At 42.9% G+C, this 20,947-nt stretch overlaps 1 protein-coding gene across 1 annotated transcript in view; it reads left to right on the forward strand.

The window, feature by feature from the left end:
- Positions 1-3,270: 3,270 nt before the first annotated feature.
- The window catches only part of MDGA2 (MAM domain containing glycosylphosphatidylinositol anchor 2), an 824,365-nt gene continuing 806,688 nt past the window's right edge, over positions 3,271-20,947 (forward strand). The window contains exon 1 of the mRNA XM_033851172.2: positions 3,271-4,058. Coding sequence (XP_033707063.2) covers positions 3,779-4,058 — 280 coding nt within the window. The 5' untranslated portion in view covers positions 3,271-3,778. The remainder of the gene's footprint in view (positions 4,059-20,947) is intronic.

Raw genomic sequence — 20,947 nt, forward strand, 5'->3', positions numbered from 1 at the left:
ATGCAATGGAGGATTCCTTTGAGTTCTGTACAATTTCCATATTCACTATGCAAAATCCAAGAAGCTGGCAATCCTTAAAGTGACTTACCCTTCCCCCATAAGAAAGTGCACTAATTGGGCCACACAGATCATCCTGGTCCTGATTTTATTACAGCCTTTGGACCTGCCTTCTGGAGCATCTCCCCTTCTCTCTGATAAACCACCTCCCTGCCTGTCCTTAAGACTCAGCTCAGCCTCACCACCCGGAGGCCTTCAATAGTTAGTGCTAAGGTGTGGCTGGATACATCATGCCTATTTGGTCAGGGCAGCCTAAAAAATGTTGAATTTTAAGAAAACAAACAAACAAAACAAAAAACCTTGGTTGACTGAATTGGCCAATTGTTTGTAGAAGTAATCTATCATTTTCATTGGAAGGAAAAAACATATGAAATCCAGTGCAATTTTTATTCTTACTGTCATATAACAGTAAAATCTGCCACCATGGGACTTTCCTTATATAGCACTTATAGTGTCAATAGAAGTAGTGGTGCATGTGTTGACCAACACACCCTGTCCACTAGACTGTGTCTTTCTTAAAGGAAGGGATTCTGTCCTGTATATCTTTGAATGTTCAATATCCAGGACAAGACCTGGCCCAGAGTAGATATACCTGGTGGTTTCCTCAACTGAAGTAAATTGTAAAATGACTGGGTTCTCTAAGTTCTCTACAAGCTCCAAATATTTTATTCAGGAATGCTGAGGGCTCCATGGGTGTTTGGTCCTTACCTAGGCAGAGGTGTGCATTACATGGAAAAGAAAGGCCCTGAGCTCCTGAAGCTTAAGTGCTAATGTGGCAGGTTAAGCACAGTAATCCCTCTTAGAGATACTGACTTAGTCTGGGTTCCTTTGTTAAAGTGATACACTGACTTTTTAGGATAATAAAATATTTCAGTGTAGAGTCCTGAAATCACTCAAAGAGCCTATGCTTCCATAAATAAAAGTCAAAAAAAGGACAGTACAAATATACAGGTGAAGTAGTATCTCAGAACATGAGTGGCCAAAATCTGGAAGTGCCTCATGGACAAGACACATTCTGAGCTGCCATCTGAGAGGAGTTGCACTTTACTGCTCCTTGAAGCTGCTGTGCTGCTGTATGCAGGAATTATCTCCTTTTAAAAGACTAATTTCCTGAAACATAACGCAATTCCCCTCACAGCTGACCAGTGAGTGAACTTCACTCATTCTCCTTCAGAAATGCCACACATTGAGTTTTGCTTTTACAGTGATACTTAATTCCATCTACTATGTGAAAGTGGCATTTCATAAAGAAGCGGTCCTCAACGCTGAGGCATCCTTTGCCCTGAGGCAACCTTCTCAGCATTGGTCCTCTTACCTTGTAAACCCAGAGCGTAAGCAGTAGATCACACCCTGTAAAAATAATATGCATAATTCACTTAAGTGAGGAAAAGGACCTTGGTGGAAACAATGGGGGCTATTCATTTCCTAGTGCTCGGAGGTAACACCATCCCCTCCTGCCCCTCCTAGCCGTAGCAGAGGGAAAGGGACCTGCAGTGTGTTATACCAGTCTATTATAGGAGCAGATAAATGAATACTATGTTCCAGATTTCCCATAGCAATTACTTTTTTTAACACATGTATAAATGCACGTTTTTAGCTATTTTAATCACTTCCCTATCCATATGTTGTTTGAAGAGTGAAGAACATATTCGACAAAGTGGATTGAGCGCAGGAAGCACTAATTTTTGTGGCTACAGAGACAAATCAGAAACCGCTACTTATATTACCAGTTTTCTCCTATAAATCTTCGGAGGACTATTTCTACACTAGTTCCAATGTAAATTATAGATGCTTTGCATTTTCTAATCCTTTTGTAACTATGAATTTCTTAAGCTCCTCGAGATCCTCTGTCACAAAAGAGAAAAGATTTTCAAAGCGGTTAACTTTAGTAGGAGACATTGCATATTAAATATACTAAGCTCTGAACTCTTAGTGTTTTGCCCCTAGAGCCTTCACTGCTGTGATGACCATATTTCCATTTAAAAGGACAGAAATGGGGAAGAAACGATGCTGTTTCCAAGTGCTGTGGCCGGTTCTGCCCTCTAGTCAAGCGGAACGGATCCTGGGAGACCCTGGGCGGCGGGGAGGGGATGGTGTGTCCTGTAATTACCCGGGATCTAAGGTGGTAGCTGGCCCTTCCGCGTGCAAACGCCAACAGCGGCATCGGAAACGATAACCGGTGTCCGAGGACGCGCAGCTCCGGGAGGTTGGGGGGACGGGGGGCTCGCGGGGAAGGCTGAAGGCTGGAGGCCGGATGCCGTCGGCCTCGCGGAGCCCCTCTGCACTGTCCACACTGATGGGTTCCACGTCTGACACAGGAAGGCAGAGTGAGGAGGAGGCGCGGAGGCAGGCGACTGAGCCGCGCACCCGGCTTTGACGTCGCCCGGCTGCGGCTAGAAGCTCGCGCTCTCAGCACGTAGCGCACAACGTGACCACACACAGCCTTCCTCTCCGGCAGCCCGGCAGCTCGGCAGCCCCGCAGCCCCACTCTCGGCTTCGCCCTCCTCCTCCTTTCCGCCTCCGCTGCGCGCACCCCCGCGCACACCCAGGGATTCCGGCCGGCGTCTAGCCCTCAGCGCTTCGCCGCCCGGCCCGGGCACCTCCGCCGCAGCTGGGGCCCGAACGGCGGCCACGCAGCCGGTGTCCTTCTCAGGCGGCCGCTCCCGCGTTCATCTCCGGATGCCAGCACTACGTTAGCCCAGGCGGGGAACCCCTTCTGCGGCGCCCTCCTCTAAACTCCCGCCTGTCCCGGCCGCCCCCACCCCTCCACCTGGCGGGGGCAGCGCGAAAGCGAAGAGGACGCGCGCGGTGCCGGTGGGCGCGCGTAGACGTGTGTGCGATCCGCTCTCTGCTTGGCATTCTCCGTCTCCTGCAAGTGACGGTGCCTGGACTCTGCTTTCGGCTCCCGGAATTGGTGCGGCCAGCCTGAGCCCCCTCTTCGCTGGCGTGGCGCTAAAGGCTATTTTGGAGAACGGTGGAGGTGGCCGCGGCGGCGGCGGCGGCGGCGGCTGAGGCTGGTGCCCGAGAAAGCTCCAGACTCACACTCTGCGCCCTGTCCGTCCCTCTCCTCCTTCTTACCCCTCCTCCCTTCCCTTCCTCCCCACCCCCGTCCCCCTCGCCCCACTCCTCCTCTTCCTCCTCCTCCTCTTCCTCCTCTCCCCGCTCGGCGATGCGAGCCTGTATCGTGTAACAGGATTGGCGTTGCAATGGCAACTGATGGAATGGGGGAAGGCAAGACAGCAGGGCTGGGGGCTCCGGACTGCAGGCGGGCGGGCCGCTGCCGCCGCTTGACGCTCCTCCGGGGACCTTCGCGAGTTACTTTGTAAAGGCGAACCCAAGCGAGGAAGCCCCTGCTCGGTGCCCCGAGTCAGAGGCCACTTCCTGCTCCCTGGCTGCCCGCGTCAGGCTCGCACCGCTCGGCACACCCGGCCCCTCGCCAGCACCCGCCGCCGGCCCAGCGCGCCGCCGCCGCCGCCGCCGCCGCCGCAGCAGCAGCTGCGAAGACTCCAGTCCGCTCCCCTGAAGAACACTTCGCCTCACGGCTCCGCTTCCCATCACGCCCCCTGCTCCTCCCCGGCGTCTGCGATTTTCCCAGGCGCCCAGTGTGAGTGAGGCGTGCGTGTGAGTCTGTGTCAGGGTATTGTGTTGTGGGAGTGTGTGTGTGTGTGTGTGTGTGTGTGTGTGTGTGTGTGTGTGTGTGTGTGTGTGTGTGTGTGTGTGTATGAGTGTGGGGTGTGCGGGGCTCCTGCGCTCCGCTCACGGCCGCCGCCGGGGAAAGACAGACGGACTGCGCTTCCCCCTTCCGCGAGCGGTTCCCGGGCACCTCGGCTCGGCTGGGGAGCGAGCGGAGCGCGTCCGGCTGGCCGCCGGCCTCCAGAAGGTCCCGCTGCGTCCCCCCTGGGCTGGATATGTTCATGTTCACGTGAAGATGGATTTAGTGTACGGTCTCGTGTGGCTGCTGACAGTCTTCCTGGAGGGGATCTCTGGCCAAGGAGTGTACGGTGAGTGGAATCGCGACGCTATTGTGACCTTGCATTCTTAGGGAAGATAGGCTGGTGAGCGAAAATGCACGACTCGCGCCGTTCCGGGGCCCCTCCCGGCGTGGCTTTTGATTTCCACTTCATCACGTTATTGGGAGCGATAAGGAGGCGGAGAGCGCGCTGCGAATCGGGCTGCGAGCCGCTCTCCCAGCGCCTCGGCTCGGGCTCGGAGTTGGGTCGAGCCGGCAGCCCAGCACTCGTGCGAATAAGTGGCTTTGCACTTGATTTATCCTCTCTGGGGGCCCGAGCTCTAGCAGTCTTTGATTTAATAATGATTTGGCTCCTTGCGTGCCTTGGTGTCGGTGCCGCGGTTTCCTCCAAAGGGAAGCTTCGAATGTGACCCCAGTGAGCTCCCCATTCCTCTCCGCCCCGTGTCTCAGCCTTCTCTTTTCCTTTTCCTTTTTTTTGGGGGGGGGGCGTGGGGAGAGTTGAATGCCTGCTTGACTTGACTTTCCAGCTCAGGAAGTGGGTTGACAGTCGAGTTGCGTTCTGCACCAACCGCTGCCATAAGCACTGACTTGGGGAGGGGAAAATAGCAGGCAAGATTCTCGGTGCCAGACACAATTAAGGGACATGTTTATGTGAATGGATGAGCAAATGCATGAATGAACGGACGGCCAAGTCTGCGCGTCTCGGCTCCGGGGCAGGACACTAGCTCGCTGCAACAGGAACATAATCTCAGTTCTCCGGAAAACGCAGGGCTGGGAGGGTTAGGACGGAGAGAAGGGTGAACGTGTTAATTCGGATGTTTTTAAGTCCTCAAGAGCCAATCCAGGTTCCTTCGCCTGTCAGCAGTTGGCACCCTTGGTTTTCGGGACTGAAAGATACACACACACACACACACACACACACACACACACACCCCCTCTGGCTCAAATGTGAGTCTTCTCCTGGGATAAGCAGGCGGTGCTACAAAGGAAAAATAACTTTTGTGTTCTCGAGGTATGGTAGGAAGGTTAAGAGAACAGCCCTTGAGGGGACAGCAAGCCGAGACTCACCCACAGCTCCCAGGCTAGGGCCGACATCCGGAGAAACTGTGTGCTGGAAATTTGGCAGCCTGCCTTTGGTCTCCCTCGGGGTTGGGACCCCAGCGCTGCAGTGCTAGGCACCGGCTGCCCCGGGCAAAGAGCATGAGTGTTCGTGGAAGCGCAGACCCTAGAAGTGACTTGGGAGTGGGCGCGGATGCAGGGGGACCTTGAGTCCTCAAACTCTCTGGGAACGTGGAGTGCGCAGTGGGCAGGTGTTTGGGAACCGAGGCGAGAGGTCTGCCTTTACTCTCTCCGCAGTGTCTTGTCCAGGGCTGAGCGGTGCTGGGGGGGTGGTGGGGAGAGTGTCAGGAGCGGCGAGCACTGGGCTCTGCTTCGCCTCATCGGCCACTCCCCTTGCCTGTCTTCCTACTTCCCTCCTTGGCTCTGGCCAAGAGATCTTCACTTTCTCCCACCTCTAAGCATCTTAATTTCCCCTCTCTCCTCACTCCCTCTTTCCCAAATGAGAGCGAGCTTTCTTGGTGGTGGTGGTGGTGCTGGTACCGCTACTGCTGGTGTGTGTAGGAGAGATGCTGAGGTCTTGAACCTCTTGGCTTAAACCGCTTGGTTGATGGCAGGAGGTGAGGCCTTGAGCAGAGCAGGAATTCATTTAGTGCTCTTTTGACTTCTGCTGGAGTCTGGTGTCCCGCAGCTGAGAGTGGCTGGGATTCTAGGGATGGAGGAGTGCTGCAGATAACATGGAACCTTCTCGCGTGAGTCTGAACTCTGCTTGTCCAAGTCTTTATTTCTCTCCCATTGGTTCAGATTAGCTCAAATAAAAAGAGTTTTTGTTTTTGTTTTGTTTTTAAAATGTGTGTGTGTAGGAGATAATGAGAAGTGAGAAAAATCGGGGTGGTGGGTAGGGGATGTTCTGGAACTGTCTGGATTAGAAAGGGTTCCATTTTTCTGTCACTGTTTGTCATTCAGATTGTTTGTCCTGGTAAGTCTCATGCTGGGCGGTGGGAAAGTGTAAGATTTAGGAGTGGAGACAAGTAGAGAACAATTGCATCAAAACAGTCCTGGGCCTTGCTGCTTAACAATAAGGGGGAAGGCATTTCTGCTACTGAGCTGATCGTTGTGAAGGTGGTGGTGTTTTTTTTTTTCTTTTACTATTGATGTGGTTATTAGTCACTTAGCTAGGAGTAGAATTGGCTTTGTTTGAAAATTAGTCAGCATCTCTAGTCGTTATAAATGTCATAGCTATCAGGTGAGTGAAAAAATATATTTATATATTACTTTTCAAATATGTCTTACAAATCACAGAAGTTAGATTCTCAAAGTGGGAATCCGCAACCTTCAGTATGAGCATCACCTGGGAACTTGTTAGGAATGCAAATTCTCTGACCCCTCCCAGGATTTCTAAATCAGAAATTCAGAGTTTGGGATCCACATTCTGTGTTTTTCACCTCAGGTGATGATTAGGATGCATGCTAAAGTCTGAGAACCACTGATAAAACTTCACATTTCATTGCTTTGACTTTGTAAACCATGACCTTTCTTAACCTGAAGTAGTTTTATTTTTTTTGTGTGTGTGGAAGCATTTATGGGGAAGAGAAGATTTTATTTTTATTTAGCTATAAAATATTGATTAACTGTAAGAAGGACGTAGACATAAGAGTTAGTGTAAGATTATAGAGTGTGTTTTGAACATTTTACATGAGGAGTCTGGAAGATGATTAATTTTAAAAAAGCAGTGCAATTATAAACAGAGACTTCAAAGACCTAGGTAGGAACTTTGCTAGCATAAGTCTGTATCCCTGTCACCCTTTAGTTGCCTGTGTTTGCCAGATGTAAAACCATTCGTGCTACACACAAAGTATTATTTCTTAATATTGTTTTCTAGTAGGTAAGTTCAAGAGAAAATAACATTATTTTATCGGTAATTCAGGCAAAATCACTTCACTGTAGCCTAAAACTAATTACATGATTTAGAAATATATCATTGTAACCTTTCTTCCTTGAAATAGCTAGTCAGCCCTTCATTCTTCTACTGCTAGCCTGGAAAATTCTGAGCATGAAATTCAGATGTTTTTAAGTAATTGAGACTATTTGTTTTAATATATAGATTATATTGTCTTGAGTTACTGTAGTCTTCTTCCTATTGTGTTTGACCAGCTTGGTACCGTGTGCACTACTTAAGTATAAAAGTTTCTGCTATAGACCTAGGGACTTACTGTCATTTATCTGGGAATACTGCTTAGCAGACTTACTGCACAGTAGCTGAGATTTGTGTATATGTGGCATTTGGGTAAGGGAGATTATCTTTTGATTTATATCTGCCTGTCTACCCTCCACCAATGATTCTGATGTCATTAAAAAACACTTTTTAAAAATAGCATTTTTCCCTGTAGATATCTATATTTGTGTAGTTTTTATTTTTTAATTTTTTTAATAATTTTTTTTTGGCCATGCCATGAGGCTTGTGGGATCTTAGTTCCCCAACCAGGGATTGAACCCGGGGCCATGGCAGTGAAAGTGTGGAGTCCTAACCACTGGACCACCAGGGAATTCCCTGTGTAGTTTTTAAAATCAATTTTCTTAAGTTTTTGTATTCTCCCGTTTTGAATTTAAAAAAATTTTTGGTATTCAAGCTTTTTCCTCAAAATAATCTTGGAAGTTTAAAGTTTTATTTTAATTTTCTTTTTACTATAAAACGTCACTGAAAACCAAGAAGTCATTAAAGAACAGTGAACTGGTATCCATTTTTGGCATTGTTAATTTTGTTGCACTAAACCCATTGCATTACATTTAGGATAACTGATTAAACATAGCATCAAGGGTCACAATGTAAACCCCAGCTAGGTGTATATGACTGCAATACTTAGAGCTGAGTGATCCAAAGTATTTTCCTAGTTTTGAAAGTTTTCTTTGTAAGTTATTCTGTGGATGTTTAACTGTGTTTTTTAGAGAACCTGTTGATAATTACATAATTTTGAGAATCATATCTCCTGTAAACTTCACAGCTGTCTTGCTTAAAAAGGAAAAAACTGCTCCATTGACACACACTGTATTTTTACTTCTGACCTATTATACCCTTAATTTCCAAGGAGGCTAATAAAAGATTATAACTGCATTAGCACAGGACAAATCCCCACTGCAATTGAAAAACAAAATAAAAGTCTATGTCTAAATAGTTTGTAATGGGAGCCAAATCTACCAATGACTTGGTGTCCTAAAATAATTAATGAACTGCCCATAAATAGCTTGCAGGTTGTGCTAGAAGCAATAAATAGAATAAGTTTATCAACACATCTGTATGACAAATTAGCAAGCTGTATTCTCTCAATTCAGGTGATATCAATTAGTCTCACAAATTTTAAGAATGACACCCCAGGCAGTAGATGACAGAAAAGACTTGGTGGAATTGAGAACCAGGGGATAAGGTAGACAGGAAGGATCTGGAAGATCTTTCAGACTGTCAGTGGGTTGAATCTAAATGTAGAGATTGACCCTAAGGGATCAGAGTGCTCTGGGAGGTCAGTTGACCATTACATCCAGTCCCAGGATGTTTCCATCCTCACAGCAAAATTATCCCAAGGTGCATTGAATTGTGATTTTTGTCCTGTTTGAGTTTGGAGAAACCCTGTGATCAGATTCTGCTTTTGACTGAACACGTATTTAGGGTGTCAGCCTGTGGGAGATGACTTTAATGAGTGTTGCTAAAAAAAGGTAAATCTGAAGCTCTGTCATATGCAATTAGCTTTAACCTTCTCTCTTCCCACTCCTTGCCCCACTGTCCCTATGTGCACACGAGAACACGCACACACACACGTACCCTGGATCATCACCACTTTGGTCACCATCACAGGAAGAGTGGGCTGTCCTTTGTATCTTGAGATTATTTTTGCACATTCAAGGTTGTCCTTACTGGTTGTGTTACTGAGAATTTGCATGACAAATGAGCAGATTATTTTATACGGTGTTACTTGCTCATGTCCTGTTTGTCCCTGGGAAGTCCCTAAGTGGGCTATTAAGTACTTTAGATTGAGCAGGTTGAACATTAAGCCTGAGGAATCATTTTCTAGAGAACAAATCAGTGAGGGTGAATAGATGTCATAAAAGAAATTCAAGAAAGGCATTTTTCATGATCTTCATTATCTTGGCTTAATTTTATTGTCTCTGATACCAGCTCTTCTTATTGATATTGTAAAATTATTTTAGTGTTTGTTTTGTAAGGCAAACCACCTTAAACCTATTTTGAGAAACAGGTTTTCCGGAAAAAATGTGCTCTGTATTCTTTTAAAATGTACTGTTGTAATGTGATTGGGGTAGGGCTCATGGGATGCAACTAATAGCATGAGCCTGTGGGTTCAGGTTATGTCTTAACACAGTGTTAGGAACTGTGATCTTGGGTTGCTTTCCACCTATTGAGATAATTCATCACTCATGTTCTCTGGCCTGGTCCTCATGCTTTGGGAAGAGTTGGGCCCAAGACTCGAAACCTACAAAGTCAAAGGCAAACAGTCAGTTATACCCGCCTAGTCCTGGAACTGAGCTCTTGGCAGCTGCAGTGAACTAAAGGAATGTGCTATCAGCTCCCAGTTGAATTGGGGGAAGATCTTACTTTCCCTTTTGGCTATTTTGGAAGGGCAAGCAAAGTATTATATTGAATTCATTTCAAGTATGAATAGGGTGAACGTTTTTAGCTTCACTGTAATTGCCGTTAACTGAATAGTCCCTCAAAATGAAATTTCATTTCTTTGCTTCAGTGACTGTCAATGTAAAAATATTACTTAGAGCAGAATGAATAAATGATTTCATTTATAGGCCACTGTATCCTATTTTTATTTTCAAATCCAATTAATAAACTTTTGGCCCTGTAAAATCATAAAGTCAGAAGAGACTTTACGATGGCATTAAATCATCTCACTAATTTATGACACAATGGCTTTATATTATGCTACTCTGATGGTGGTCCTATCCTATTCGTGAGATTTCTTTCACAACTCTTTTTTCCACAATCCAGACTTATTCACTGGATGGATATTTTTTTGTCACCTTGCTAAAATCCCTCATCTCCATTATTGGATCGTGCACTTAGTTATTTCCCATTTTATACCAGTACAATTCCATTTTTTACTTAACTTATATGACCTTGAACCGATCCCAATTAAGCTCTCTTATATTGGTTTCTTACTACTTTTCCAAGATACTAATGCCAAGATACTATTTCCAAGATACTATTTCTGTCTTGTGTTTTAAAACACTTACTTCCTTTCCTGTTGATGTAATTGATTGAATTCAGTAAGAAAGATGATTTCCATTTCATAATCTAAATCATACTTTCCCCAGGAGTTCACAGTCATAGAAAAGGATTTCAAATGTTAGGAACATTTTTTTGGCTATCACACATTTACTATAAATTTACCAATTAAAGACATATTATGGTAGGAGCAAAGGTATTAGGAATTATGACATAACTTTTCTTTCTGTCTTTTAGTATGCTACCTCTATAACTTTACATAAAAATAGGAGACATCAGTTTCTTGCTATTCCCCGTCAAAACTATACCAAGGACTATTGTGTGGTTGGCAGATGGGGTCAAATATGTGACATGTTACCATATCCGCAAGCAGCATATTTCTTGTCCTGTTTTGTTGGAATAAGAATGGGAGGGATAAAAATAATGGAATGATTCTGTAGAAAGGGAATCATATATGTCTGAAAGAGGAAGAGTTGGTTCATAGCTAGACCTCCCACAGTCTTAAAGGACAGCACAAGGGGCAGTGAAATCTCAGTGAGGTGAGTAGGAAATCAAATGCTGGCCTGGAAAGGCCATTCGAAGAATATATCTGTCCTTTAAGTAATAGCAAAACAGCAAACTATTTTATTTCTGAAATAAATAGAACCTTGTTCATGTGTGTCAAACAGAGGAAGAAAAAACAATGTCTGCCATTTGACTGAATGACAACTTCAGGGAGATTTTTCTGTTCTCCTGAAAGGGAAAAATAGACGAGGAATTCTTAAACAGAGCCTATGGTCCCAGTGGACCAGATTATCCTACCTGCCAATTGATTGTACTTAAGGAGAGATAGGCACAGGTTAAACATTGAGGCATTCTCTTTGTTATTTCTCAGTGGAGCTATGAATTTGGTCCAGGCCTTGCCTTGGGTCCACTTCCTACTGAAGAGGGGGAGGCTCCCACGAGTCTCCTGAGAAGGATATAAAACTCTGAGGAAGATATGCAACTTTTCAGAAATTTTCAGTAGGAATTGTACACAGTTTCTGGTCAGATGGTGGGTAAGTTCTGGTAACTTCAGTCAGCAAATTAAGGTATAACTTCTATGGATTAAACATGTAACTAAGTAGTAAGAGCTGTGAACTCAAAGAGTTTACTAGTTAATTAAGAAGATAAAGGCAAATGGAAAAACAAACAAAATAAGGCTATGAGAAATATACAAATATTTGTGCAAGATGAGAGAGCATTGATAGCTGCCATGGTTGGAGGAAACTTGAAAAAGCTGGTACGTCATGGTTTGAGACTTGAAAGTAGGTTGATGTAATATAGATAAAGAGGGAGGATAGGCCAGTGCTAAAGCACAGATCCCAGCTGCAGGAATAATAGGGCAGAAAGGAAAATAACCCTGCAGTACGTGTCTAGTATTAAACCTAAGCAATTTCTCCAAAGTTTGTCCCAACTAGAAAGATGTATCCATCCTTAACCTGTGGTAACTCCCTCTCCCCCAAAGTCTGTAAGTCTGTGAAATAAATTTGACTGTGTGATACTCTGGAACTTGCTGAGATATTTATGTCTACCAAGTTCCTAGGTTTGTGTGTGTGCAATGTGGAGCCACCTGACCTGCTCATCAGGAGTTAAGACGGTTGTCTCTAAAGTTCCTGTAGGATACTGAGCCCTCCCCAATTCTACGCAAACTTGGGGAGCTTTGAACTTACATAGCAGCGCCTTTTGGAGTTCAGGTCAAAGACTTTTCAAAGGCTTTTTAAGAGTGCCTGCTACTTAGAAGCAGTGGACTGTGGGTCTAGAATCATGTTGTTCTTTACAAATGTACAGCCACTGAGATGAATGCGTTACCTTTATGAAAAGAGGTATGTGGTTTCATTATTTATTTATTTTTATTCTTGTGCAAGGCAGCAAAAAAAAAATCTTAATCTCTTTATCCCTCAGTTTCCATATCTAATAAACTCTTAGGAAAGTGGGCTGTTATACAGAGAAAATGTAAATAACAGCAAGAATAAAAAAGTCTGGTTGCATTTTTATATCGGGAGTAGAGGGAGACTGCATAGCAAGTGTCCTTTATCTTCTTAAAAAAGTATACTCAGGTGGTCCAACAATTGGACCTCCTAGTAGGAGTGCCATTTGGTTCTCAGAACAGAGTTAAGGGGCTTGGAAGTAACAGGGAGAAAGTAATTTTTTTCTGGAAAAAATAATTCCCATCTGTCAGTCTATCAGAAAATAACTCAAGTGGTATATTTTTAAACAGTATATGTAATATTAATATGTGCATGAAAATGCCATTTGATATTGCATCTTGTATGCACATGTGGTTGGTATTGCTCCTCAGGCTAGTCTCCTCTCAATCCATATAACCCTGGAGTTTTTCCTTTTGCTCCTTAATGGTGGGGGTGGGGAGCTGGTATCCCCACTCATTTAAGAGCTCTAGAGACAATTAGTGTCACCTAAACCTTATGACCATGAGGATATTTATATATGTGTGTGTTCAAATATATGTATAAATCTTGTTTTTGTATCAAGGAGCGAGAATAGTCTCAATGTCCAGCCATTTCGAGACTAATCTACAAATGATACAAATAGGGATATATTTGTAAGAGACTACAAGTCATTGATAATTTAAAAATAAAACCAGAGAAACCAGAGAAAATGAGAAGAAATTAAGTGGGGCTATCACAAGTTTATTGTGTATTTGGTCCCAAAGTGACCAAAATTTGACTGTTTCCCACCTAGTCGCCTAATTATTTTAAAAAATCTATAGAATTAACTGAAAAGGCTGGGACCTTATTCACCATTACACTGTAACAGCTACATACATAAGAAAGCATTTTTATATATAATGGATTTTAATTAGCCTTGGTAAACACTTATTTTCTATTTTTTGAGGGTGAAAGGTAATTCACCTCAATAATACCCATTCATATAACTAACTACATGGAAGAAATTCATTAGGCTAGTTTTCTGAGTGTCAGAATATTAGCTAGTTATTGGTTGGGAATATTGGTCAGGTACTTCTGTAACCAAACCAAAAGGTCATCTTTACTTGAGACTTTAAACAGGCAACAAAATTATTAGTTGAGAATAATTTTCTCCACTACGAGGGATGAAAAATACTGGCTTTGCTAAGCATGTCACCTTAAGCATATACACACAGTAGACTCTGTGACATGCACAGATTTAACTGACGTGTAGTTTTTGAGTTGTCAGTCTTATCCTGGTAGTATTTCAGAATTAGTGAAGTTGTTATCAAGAAGTTGTATAGTTATTGTTTTTATCCTGACTCTGAACTTGTTCATTCTTGTTCATGGCTTATTCTACACCATTATTGTGATTCTCGCGTCATTCTTTTATTTACTTACATTTTTCATTTGGTTCATGTTTCACACTGGACTATATTACCTGTACCCTTTCTTTGTACAGAGCTGCTGTATTAATATTAAAGTTTTCAGTCTAAGTTCACAATTAATCAAACCTCAATCTTGGGCTAATTTTGTTCTTACTTTGTCATGTGTAGCTTCATCTAAGTGTAATTGCCTAAGGAGGTGCAGCTCTCTTCTATTCTGACCCTGTAATATTGCTAAGATTGGGGTTTAGAAACTTCCCCCTCTTTACCTAAGACAAGAATAATTCTCAGTGGGCCACAGCCTTTCTACTCAGAGGCTACTTATCCTCTGATGATTTTCTGTATCTCACTAACAAACATTCCTCTAGTTGCAGCAGCTGGGGTTAAAAGTGGCCTTCTTCCTGCTTCCTGTGATTTTATAATTTACTGTTGAACTCTATTATCATTGTATGATTTTAGTTGATATTTCAAAAAGCATTTAAGTTTTAACTTTTCTGTCGTCATTGACAACTCACTCATTAATGCCTTAATTCTCTAAGCTTACTGATGCGAAGAAGTACTTTGAAACCTTTTAAGTTTAATCACCTCTCCAGTTTCAGAGAAAGTGTATCTTTCTACACATAAACTACACATATATATTTGTATATATAGTATATATGTATATACTCTAAAATATATATTCATATATATTAACTGTCTATGAGTGTGTGGGTATGTGGGTGTATCTGTGTATTCATGGAGTGGGTCTCACGGCTGAACTTTAGAAGAGGAATTGGATGGCTTTCTTGCTTCCCTTGCAAAGCTGACTCTGATTCAGTGTTGACAGCAGGGCATGCAGTCTCTCATCTAACATTCATTTTGTTTTTAGATATCTTTTGTGATAATTCATGTTTGTATTGTTCACCAATTTCCAACATTACCTTCAGAAACTCACATTACTTTTTTCCTTCTATATCTTTGCAATTGACAGAAATGTTTCTTAGCTGCATAAGAGCAATACATGTGAAGTTTATTTTATCTGAACTATAGTGATATATACACTTGAAGCCCAGTGTCACTTGCATACTCAAAAGACCATCCCTCCTGCTCTATTAGTCAGGTCTTTATACTGGTCTTTCCTCTTTTTTAAGTGGGAATTTAGAGCATAAGGCATATCTGTCTTCAAGTATGGATTCTAAAATATATCTGTAAACCAAATTCAATTAACTTGGGTTATCTGCTCTCTTTTTCTATCTGTCATTGAAAAATAAACATAGGATATCGTAGTTTTTTCATAGAATAATTGCCGTTTTTCAAGTGCCTCCTATATGTCACACCTTCTAGGAGTTTTTTATACATTATGTCATACTCTAATCTTTGAATGAAGTAGATGAGAAATCTGAAACTCGTACAGTTTAAATAACTAACATATAGTTACCGGTGGCTGAATTTGAAATCACATATGAAGTGTATATGAAAATAAATATTTGTATATATTCTTATATGTATTATTAAATTATGTTCATATATGTGTGTTTATACCCACTATGATGAAGCCATGCAAGTTACCTGGATCATCTTGTGTCATGTATGTGACGTCTCAGTCTATATTTGAAATGCAGATTAGGTGAAAAATTCTAGCTTTTTGCCTGAGAAATAGAAATAGGTAGCTAATGTCAGCACTTTGTATCATAATTTTCTTACTTGGAAAAAGAAGATATGATTTATAATTTTCGTTGTTTTTTTTTTCTTTTTAGAAGCAAAATGCCCATACTGAGGACTCTCTCTGGTATAGTTTATTTTTGGACTAGTAGGATATTTTAAGCATATTCATAATTAGTGACCTGTAAAAATGAAGACATGGCTCTACTAAATATTCTGCAGAAGTAGTTATATTCCTCCATGTAAAATAGGAAGCATGTGCTCATAAAAAAAATAAACTGTCAACTGTACTACTTTATTTTCCCCCAGGCTGATTAACAATCACTGGCCTTGGTAAGATTGATAGTTAAGTGTGATATGTGGCCTGATTTTTGCCTTGAGTTCCCTCTGGGTATGGCTTGGACACTTTTTGCAGAGTTAATTGAGGAGACTATATCAGCGTATCAGTGGGTTTCTATTCTTGAAAATCTTGTTGTGCTCAAGAGGAGAGTTGATTGCAAGCTCTGCCCCTTCTCTTAGCTGCCAGGGAGTTCCTCAAACCTCAAAGCTTACAAATTAGTGCAGTTTAGTGATTTGTTTTAGGCTTTTAGCTACAGCATTTGCGGCTATAAAAGTAATTTTTTTCCTATGCTTTTTGAATGTAGTTATTGTGTGATATAGTATAACCCTGTACCATTCTGGTTATTGTGTGATTGATACAGAAACTGCTTCGATAGGAAACCATTTCAAGCGAGAACAGGAAAGGTATTATATTCAGCTGTGATGCCATGCATTTCTAAACAGCTGATGTTTTCTTTAACTGATAACCACCCCCCAAATTTTCAGAGGCAGTTGAGCCTTTAGAACTTTAACTCTTAATTCAGTCTGGCTGCAAGAGCAGTGCCCTGAAATTCACTATACATTCACAATTCACAATGTGGAATTCATTAATTCTTAGTATAACTGGGTGCTGTGATTGTTGTGTTTTAAAGTCAGACCTCTTTAAGAATATGGAGAAACATCGATTTTGTGAATTTTTCTCAAAAGAGTGCTTCTTCATATTCAAGCCAGATAGTTGAAACTAGTGGTCTATGACTTTCTGCACACTGAAAATTGTGATAATGTTGTTAAATGGAGTGGGCCATCATGTATTTTGCAACCTAAGAATCTCAAATTAAATTGCAAGCCTTTGTAAAGGAATAGAGTAAGAGATGAGTCAAATCAAAGTTCAAAAGAGTTTAATCATAGATTGTATGTTTTTCCTACCTCACATATTTAATGATATATCTGGGAATACTTACAAAAAATAGTGCACCCTGTTTTTATGTCTTTCTTTACTCCTAATTTTTGTATTTTATGATACCTTGGATGCAACGATCTATTTTGGATGAAGGTGGATAGTGTCTTAATGATTAGGTATAAAATTAGATACCTAAGATGCATCTATGTTATGGTTTATCATTTAATTGGATATTATAAATATTAACAATTAATATTCAATTAAATGTCTAAAAAAAGCTGGAACAGAGATTCTTATGAACTTGAAAATGCTATTTAAATATCTTTAGTTGTGACAAAAGGTAAAGTCTAGATATTTTTAAAGATTATTTAAAAATTGTTCTAAGAATCTTTTCTGGTGGCTTAACTATTGACTGCTTCTCATTCATTGTACATAGCTGTCATCCTCCCAACAATCATTATGACATTGCAGAGGTTTTCTCATTATTAATGAAAAACTCAGCATTTCTACAAATTGAAAGTGTTTGATAAAGCAAGTAAATGAAAACCAGTAAAGCAAACTTCCAGTATACTATTGTGTACTGTTCTGGGGGGATTGGATTTGAAGTTGCATGTGGAGGAACAGGTGAGTTAGTCTGGTCAGAGTATTGGCCCCCAAATAGGCAGAATCAGCTGGAATCAATTTATTGCTATTACAGGAAAATAGTTGGGCCCAGGTCATGGGAATTAGTAGGATGGATCAAGGCAGGATGAGGTGTCTGCTTGTCAGAGACTGAGAGGCAGATTAACATGCAGGTGGTTTTGGAGGGAGTGCTCTTGGAAGAGAGGGAGGGAGCCAGAATTCAGCAGGGGGAGAAGTTGAGCTGCGATTCAGTTACAGGAGAGTCCTAAGCTGAGCAAATGGGGTACTGTGAAGTTGGGGTAGACCTTCAGAGATGTCCCAGATAAAGATCCTTTTCATCCCCTTTTCCACCAGTCACTGGGTGTGGGCTGCCCCTGGGGAGGGGGCAACGTATCTCAGCTTCTCTTGGGTTGAAGGCAAATCCTAGGAGAAAACTCAACTGTGAGCAATCAGAAGGTAACACTCTTGGGCATTGGGGGAATGAATGCCTTCATGCAGAAGGGCTTCTGGACACTGCATCACATCTTCTAGACATCACCCCTGTGGTGTTCATATTGGCTTGCTTATGAAAGTTCATCCCTTCTGGGAACTGGTCCTCTGAGAGCAGGCCTCTTGTCTTAGGGATACAAACAAGAAGAAAGTCTGCGGGATAAACTTCAGCCCCTGCTGCTGCTCCTGAACTCTGATACTCATCATCCCTTTTTTTTATTTTTTTTTTTGCGGTATGCAGGCCTCTCACTTTTGTGGCCTCTCCCTTTGCGGAGCACAGGCTCTGGACGCGCAGGCCCAGCGGCCATGGCTCACGGGCCCAGCCGCTCCGCGGCATGTGGGATCTTCCCGGACCGGGGCACGAACCCGTGTCCCCTGCATCGGCAGGCGGACTCTCAACCACCGCGCCACCAGGGAAGCCCCATCATCCCTTTTTTAACCACCTTTTCTAGATCTCCCTTACCCCCAGCTAGCAACTCTAATGGGCTGATTGGTGTAAGCGACGCTGAAGGGCTTGGGATCCTGGTCTCTATGCCCTTTTCAGGCTGCTTCCACAGCTGCTGCGTTTGTCAGTTTGCTTCCAGAATCAGGAGGGAGCACCAGCAGATACTTACGTGGGTCACCTGGGTGCCTGATGTCTTCTTCCCTCCTCACATTGAGTTCATAGCAGTCTTGCCTTCTCTTAACAATCAGGGTTAATTGTCCCTGCCTGAGAGGTGACTTTTTCTTGCCTGCTTGTCTTTTGCACAAGGAGCCCACAGTGGCTAGGTGGCAACTGTCACAGGAGTTTGAGACTCTTGCTCTTTTCCCTGGGGGATGTGTTACCTCTCTGGAAACCGGGAATCTTAGCCACACAGGGTCTATAATGATGGGGATTGGAAGCACAGATACTCCATGTGGGTTACTAGGAGTGAAGGTAAAGGGACTCTTGGACCTGTGTGTTCTACTTGCTAGGGACACAGGTCCACATGATGATCATTCATTTAGGGTTATACTACATCCTGGGGGTGGGTACCTGATCCACTCAGGGTCTTCTCCCCAAGTTGCTCTATTAGATGCTCTTTCTTCTATCATCCTATCAGATCAGCAGCTTTTGAGTGGCACATGACGTGATATAACCAGTGGATTGTATGATCACATAGTCATCGCTGTACTTTCTTTTCTCTTCAGAGGATCCCTGTGTTCAGTGCAGTGTTATGAGGGATCCCATTTGGGTGGATTACATATTCTGAAAGCCCTTGGATTGAGGTGCTTGCTGAGGCCTTGTAGGCAGTAAATATAAACCCATATCCAGAATATGTGTCAATTCTAGTCAAGATGACTCTCTGCTCCTTCATGTCTGAACGGAGTCCAATGTAGTCGATTACCACTGAACAGCTGGCTAGTTTCCTTGAGGCATGGTGTATGTCAGGGTCTCTCTTACTGGTAGGTTGGACATTTAGCATCAGTGGCAGCTGATAAGCCTCTGTGAATGGGAGCCTTTGCTACTCAATATATGCATAGTGTCCATACTTTTCACTGTGGCTTTCTTCTTGCACCTAGTGAGCAACACTGAGGTGACTGATGGCAAGCTGACTGATGTCAACTGGTCACGTCTTTATGTCTATTTGGCTGTTTATTGCTTTACTCTAATTACTATTGCTCTGTAAAAAGCCATCCAAACTTAGTGGTAGAGAACAGCCACTTTATTATGTTCATGGAGTCTGTGGGCCAGGAATTCACACAAGGGACAGTCAGAATGGCTTATTTTTGCCCCATAGTTTCTGGAACCTTACCTGGGAAAACTTGAAGGCAGAGGGTGACTTGACATCTAGGAAATAGAATCATCTGGAGGCATCTTTATTCTGGCTGACAGCTGAGACCTCATCTGGTTGGCAGGTAGAATGCCTATATGGGGTGTCTCCATGTGGGCTGTCGCATCGTTTGGGCTTCATCACAGCATGGTGGCTGGATTCTAAGAGCATGTATCCCAAGAGGATAGAAGTAGTCTCCTGGGATCTTGCTTGGGCAGCCACGTGCATCAATTCTATATACTCTTGTTTGAGGCAGAGACAAATGTTCACCCAGGTTGAAAGGAAGGGACTATAGATCCCACTAGTTGATGGGAATAGTGCCAAGTTCACATTGGAGGAAGGATTTGTGTGATTAGAGAAATTTTTGCAGCCTTCTTTAGAAAGTACAGTCTGCAACATGACTCTTTCATGGTGGATGCTCTCTTGGGGGCAATAACATGGTAGACAAAGATCTGTCTACTTTGTGCCCACTCCAGGCATCCAGCCAACCAACCAGCCAAGCTATTCACTGCCAATAAATAAACAAGTAAGTAAGTATATATTCTTACCTCATCTACTTCTCTTTCCACACAGAGTGTATGATCCCTGAAGTTCTGTCCGTGTTCTGAGGGTAGATTTCCCTTCACCACTGACTTTGAAGACACCCCCTAGTGGGGTGCAGTTCCTTTTTAGTATGTACCACATATCAAGCCAAACCAATCTCTAGACCATTATTGGACTTGGTGATTATAAGGGACTTCCCACGCAGTCACAGGTGGGAGTTGATGATAGGGAGCCAGTGCTCATTATTCAGGGTAGATGTAGGGGTCCGGACCACCTCCTCTGCATGTAGCTCACTTGTGCGTTCTCTGTCTACTTGTGCTCAGTCCCAAATATACCATTTTTATCTAATAATGGATTAGTTCTGGGCCTGCTTGACCTTGCATGACTTGGCTGACAGAATCCAGCTTATAATGGACATATTTGGCTACATGGTCTCTTGATAGCCTGTGGTCAGGCACTCTGCCTCAACAAGGCTCAGTAGTACCTTATAATCTATTTTCAAATGATTTTTAATTCTCTCTTGCAAATGACATGGGCTTTCTTAAAATCCTTAGGTGTTTATGCTGTAATTCTCTTACTGTGGCTTGCCATAAATTCTATATGGTATTTTCTCCCACCAGAGATACTTCTAATATCGTGGAGTTTGTGGGATCATATGGCCCAAGCTTCAGGATTTCTTCAGTGAAACCTGTACCTTCTGCAAAGCCTTTGACTTCCCTATGCCCCATTCCAACCCAGCATCCTTCTGTCACACATGGTAAATGGACCAGATCAGTATTCCTAGCATAGGATGTGTTCCCTCCTGAATTTAAAGAGGCCTGTTAGAGATTTTGCTTCCTTCTTATTGATGAATGATGTGAGATGCAATATTTTGTCCTTTCCTTATGAAGAGTTGTCCTCGCATTACTCAGGTCTTAGAGCCCTAAAACTTTCATTGGTTAATATGTTAATTTTGCATTCTCTGAGCACATGTGTTTTTCCAAGG

Source organism: Tursiops truncatus, chromosome 2 (assembly GCF_011762595.2).
Source record: "Tursiops truncatus isolate mTurTru1 chromosome 2, mTurTru1.mat.Y, whole genome shotgun sequence".
NCBI classification, from domain to species: Eukaryota; Metazoa; Chordata; class Mammalia; order Artiodactyla; family Delphinidae; genus Tursiops; species Tursiops truncatus.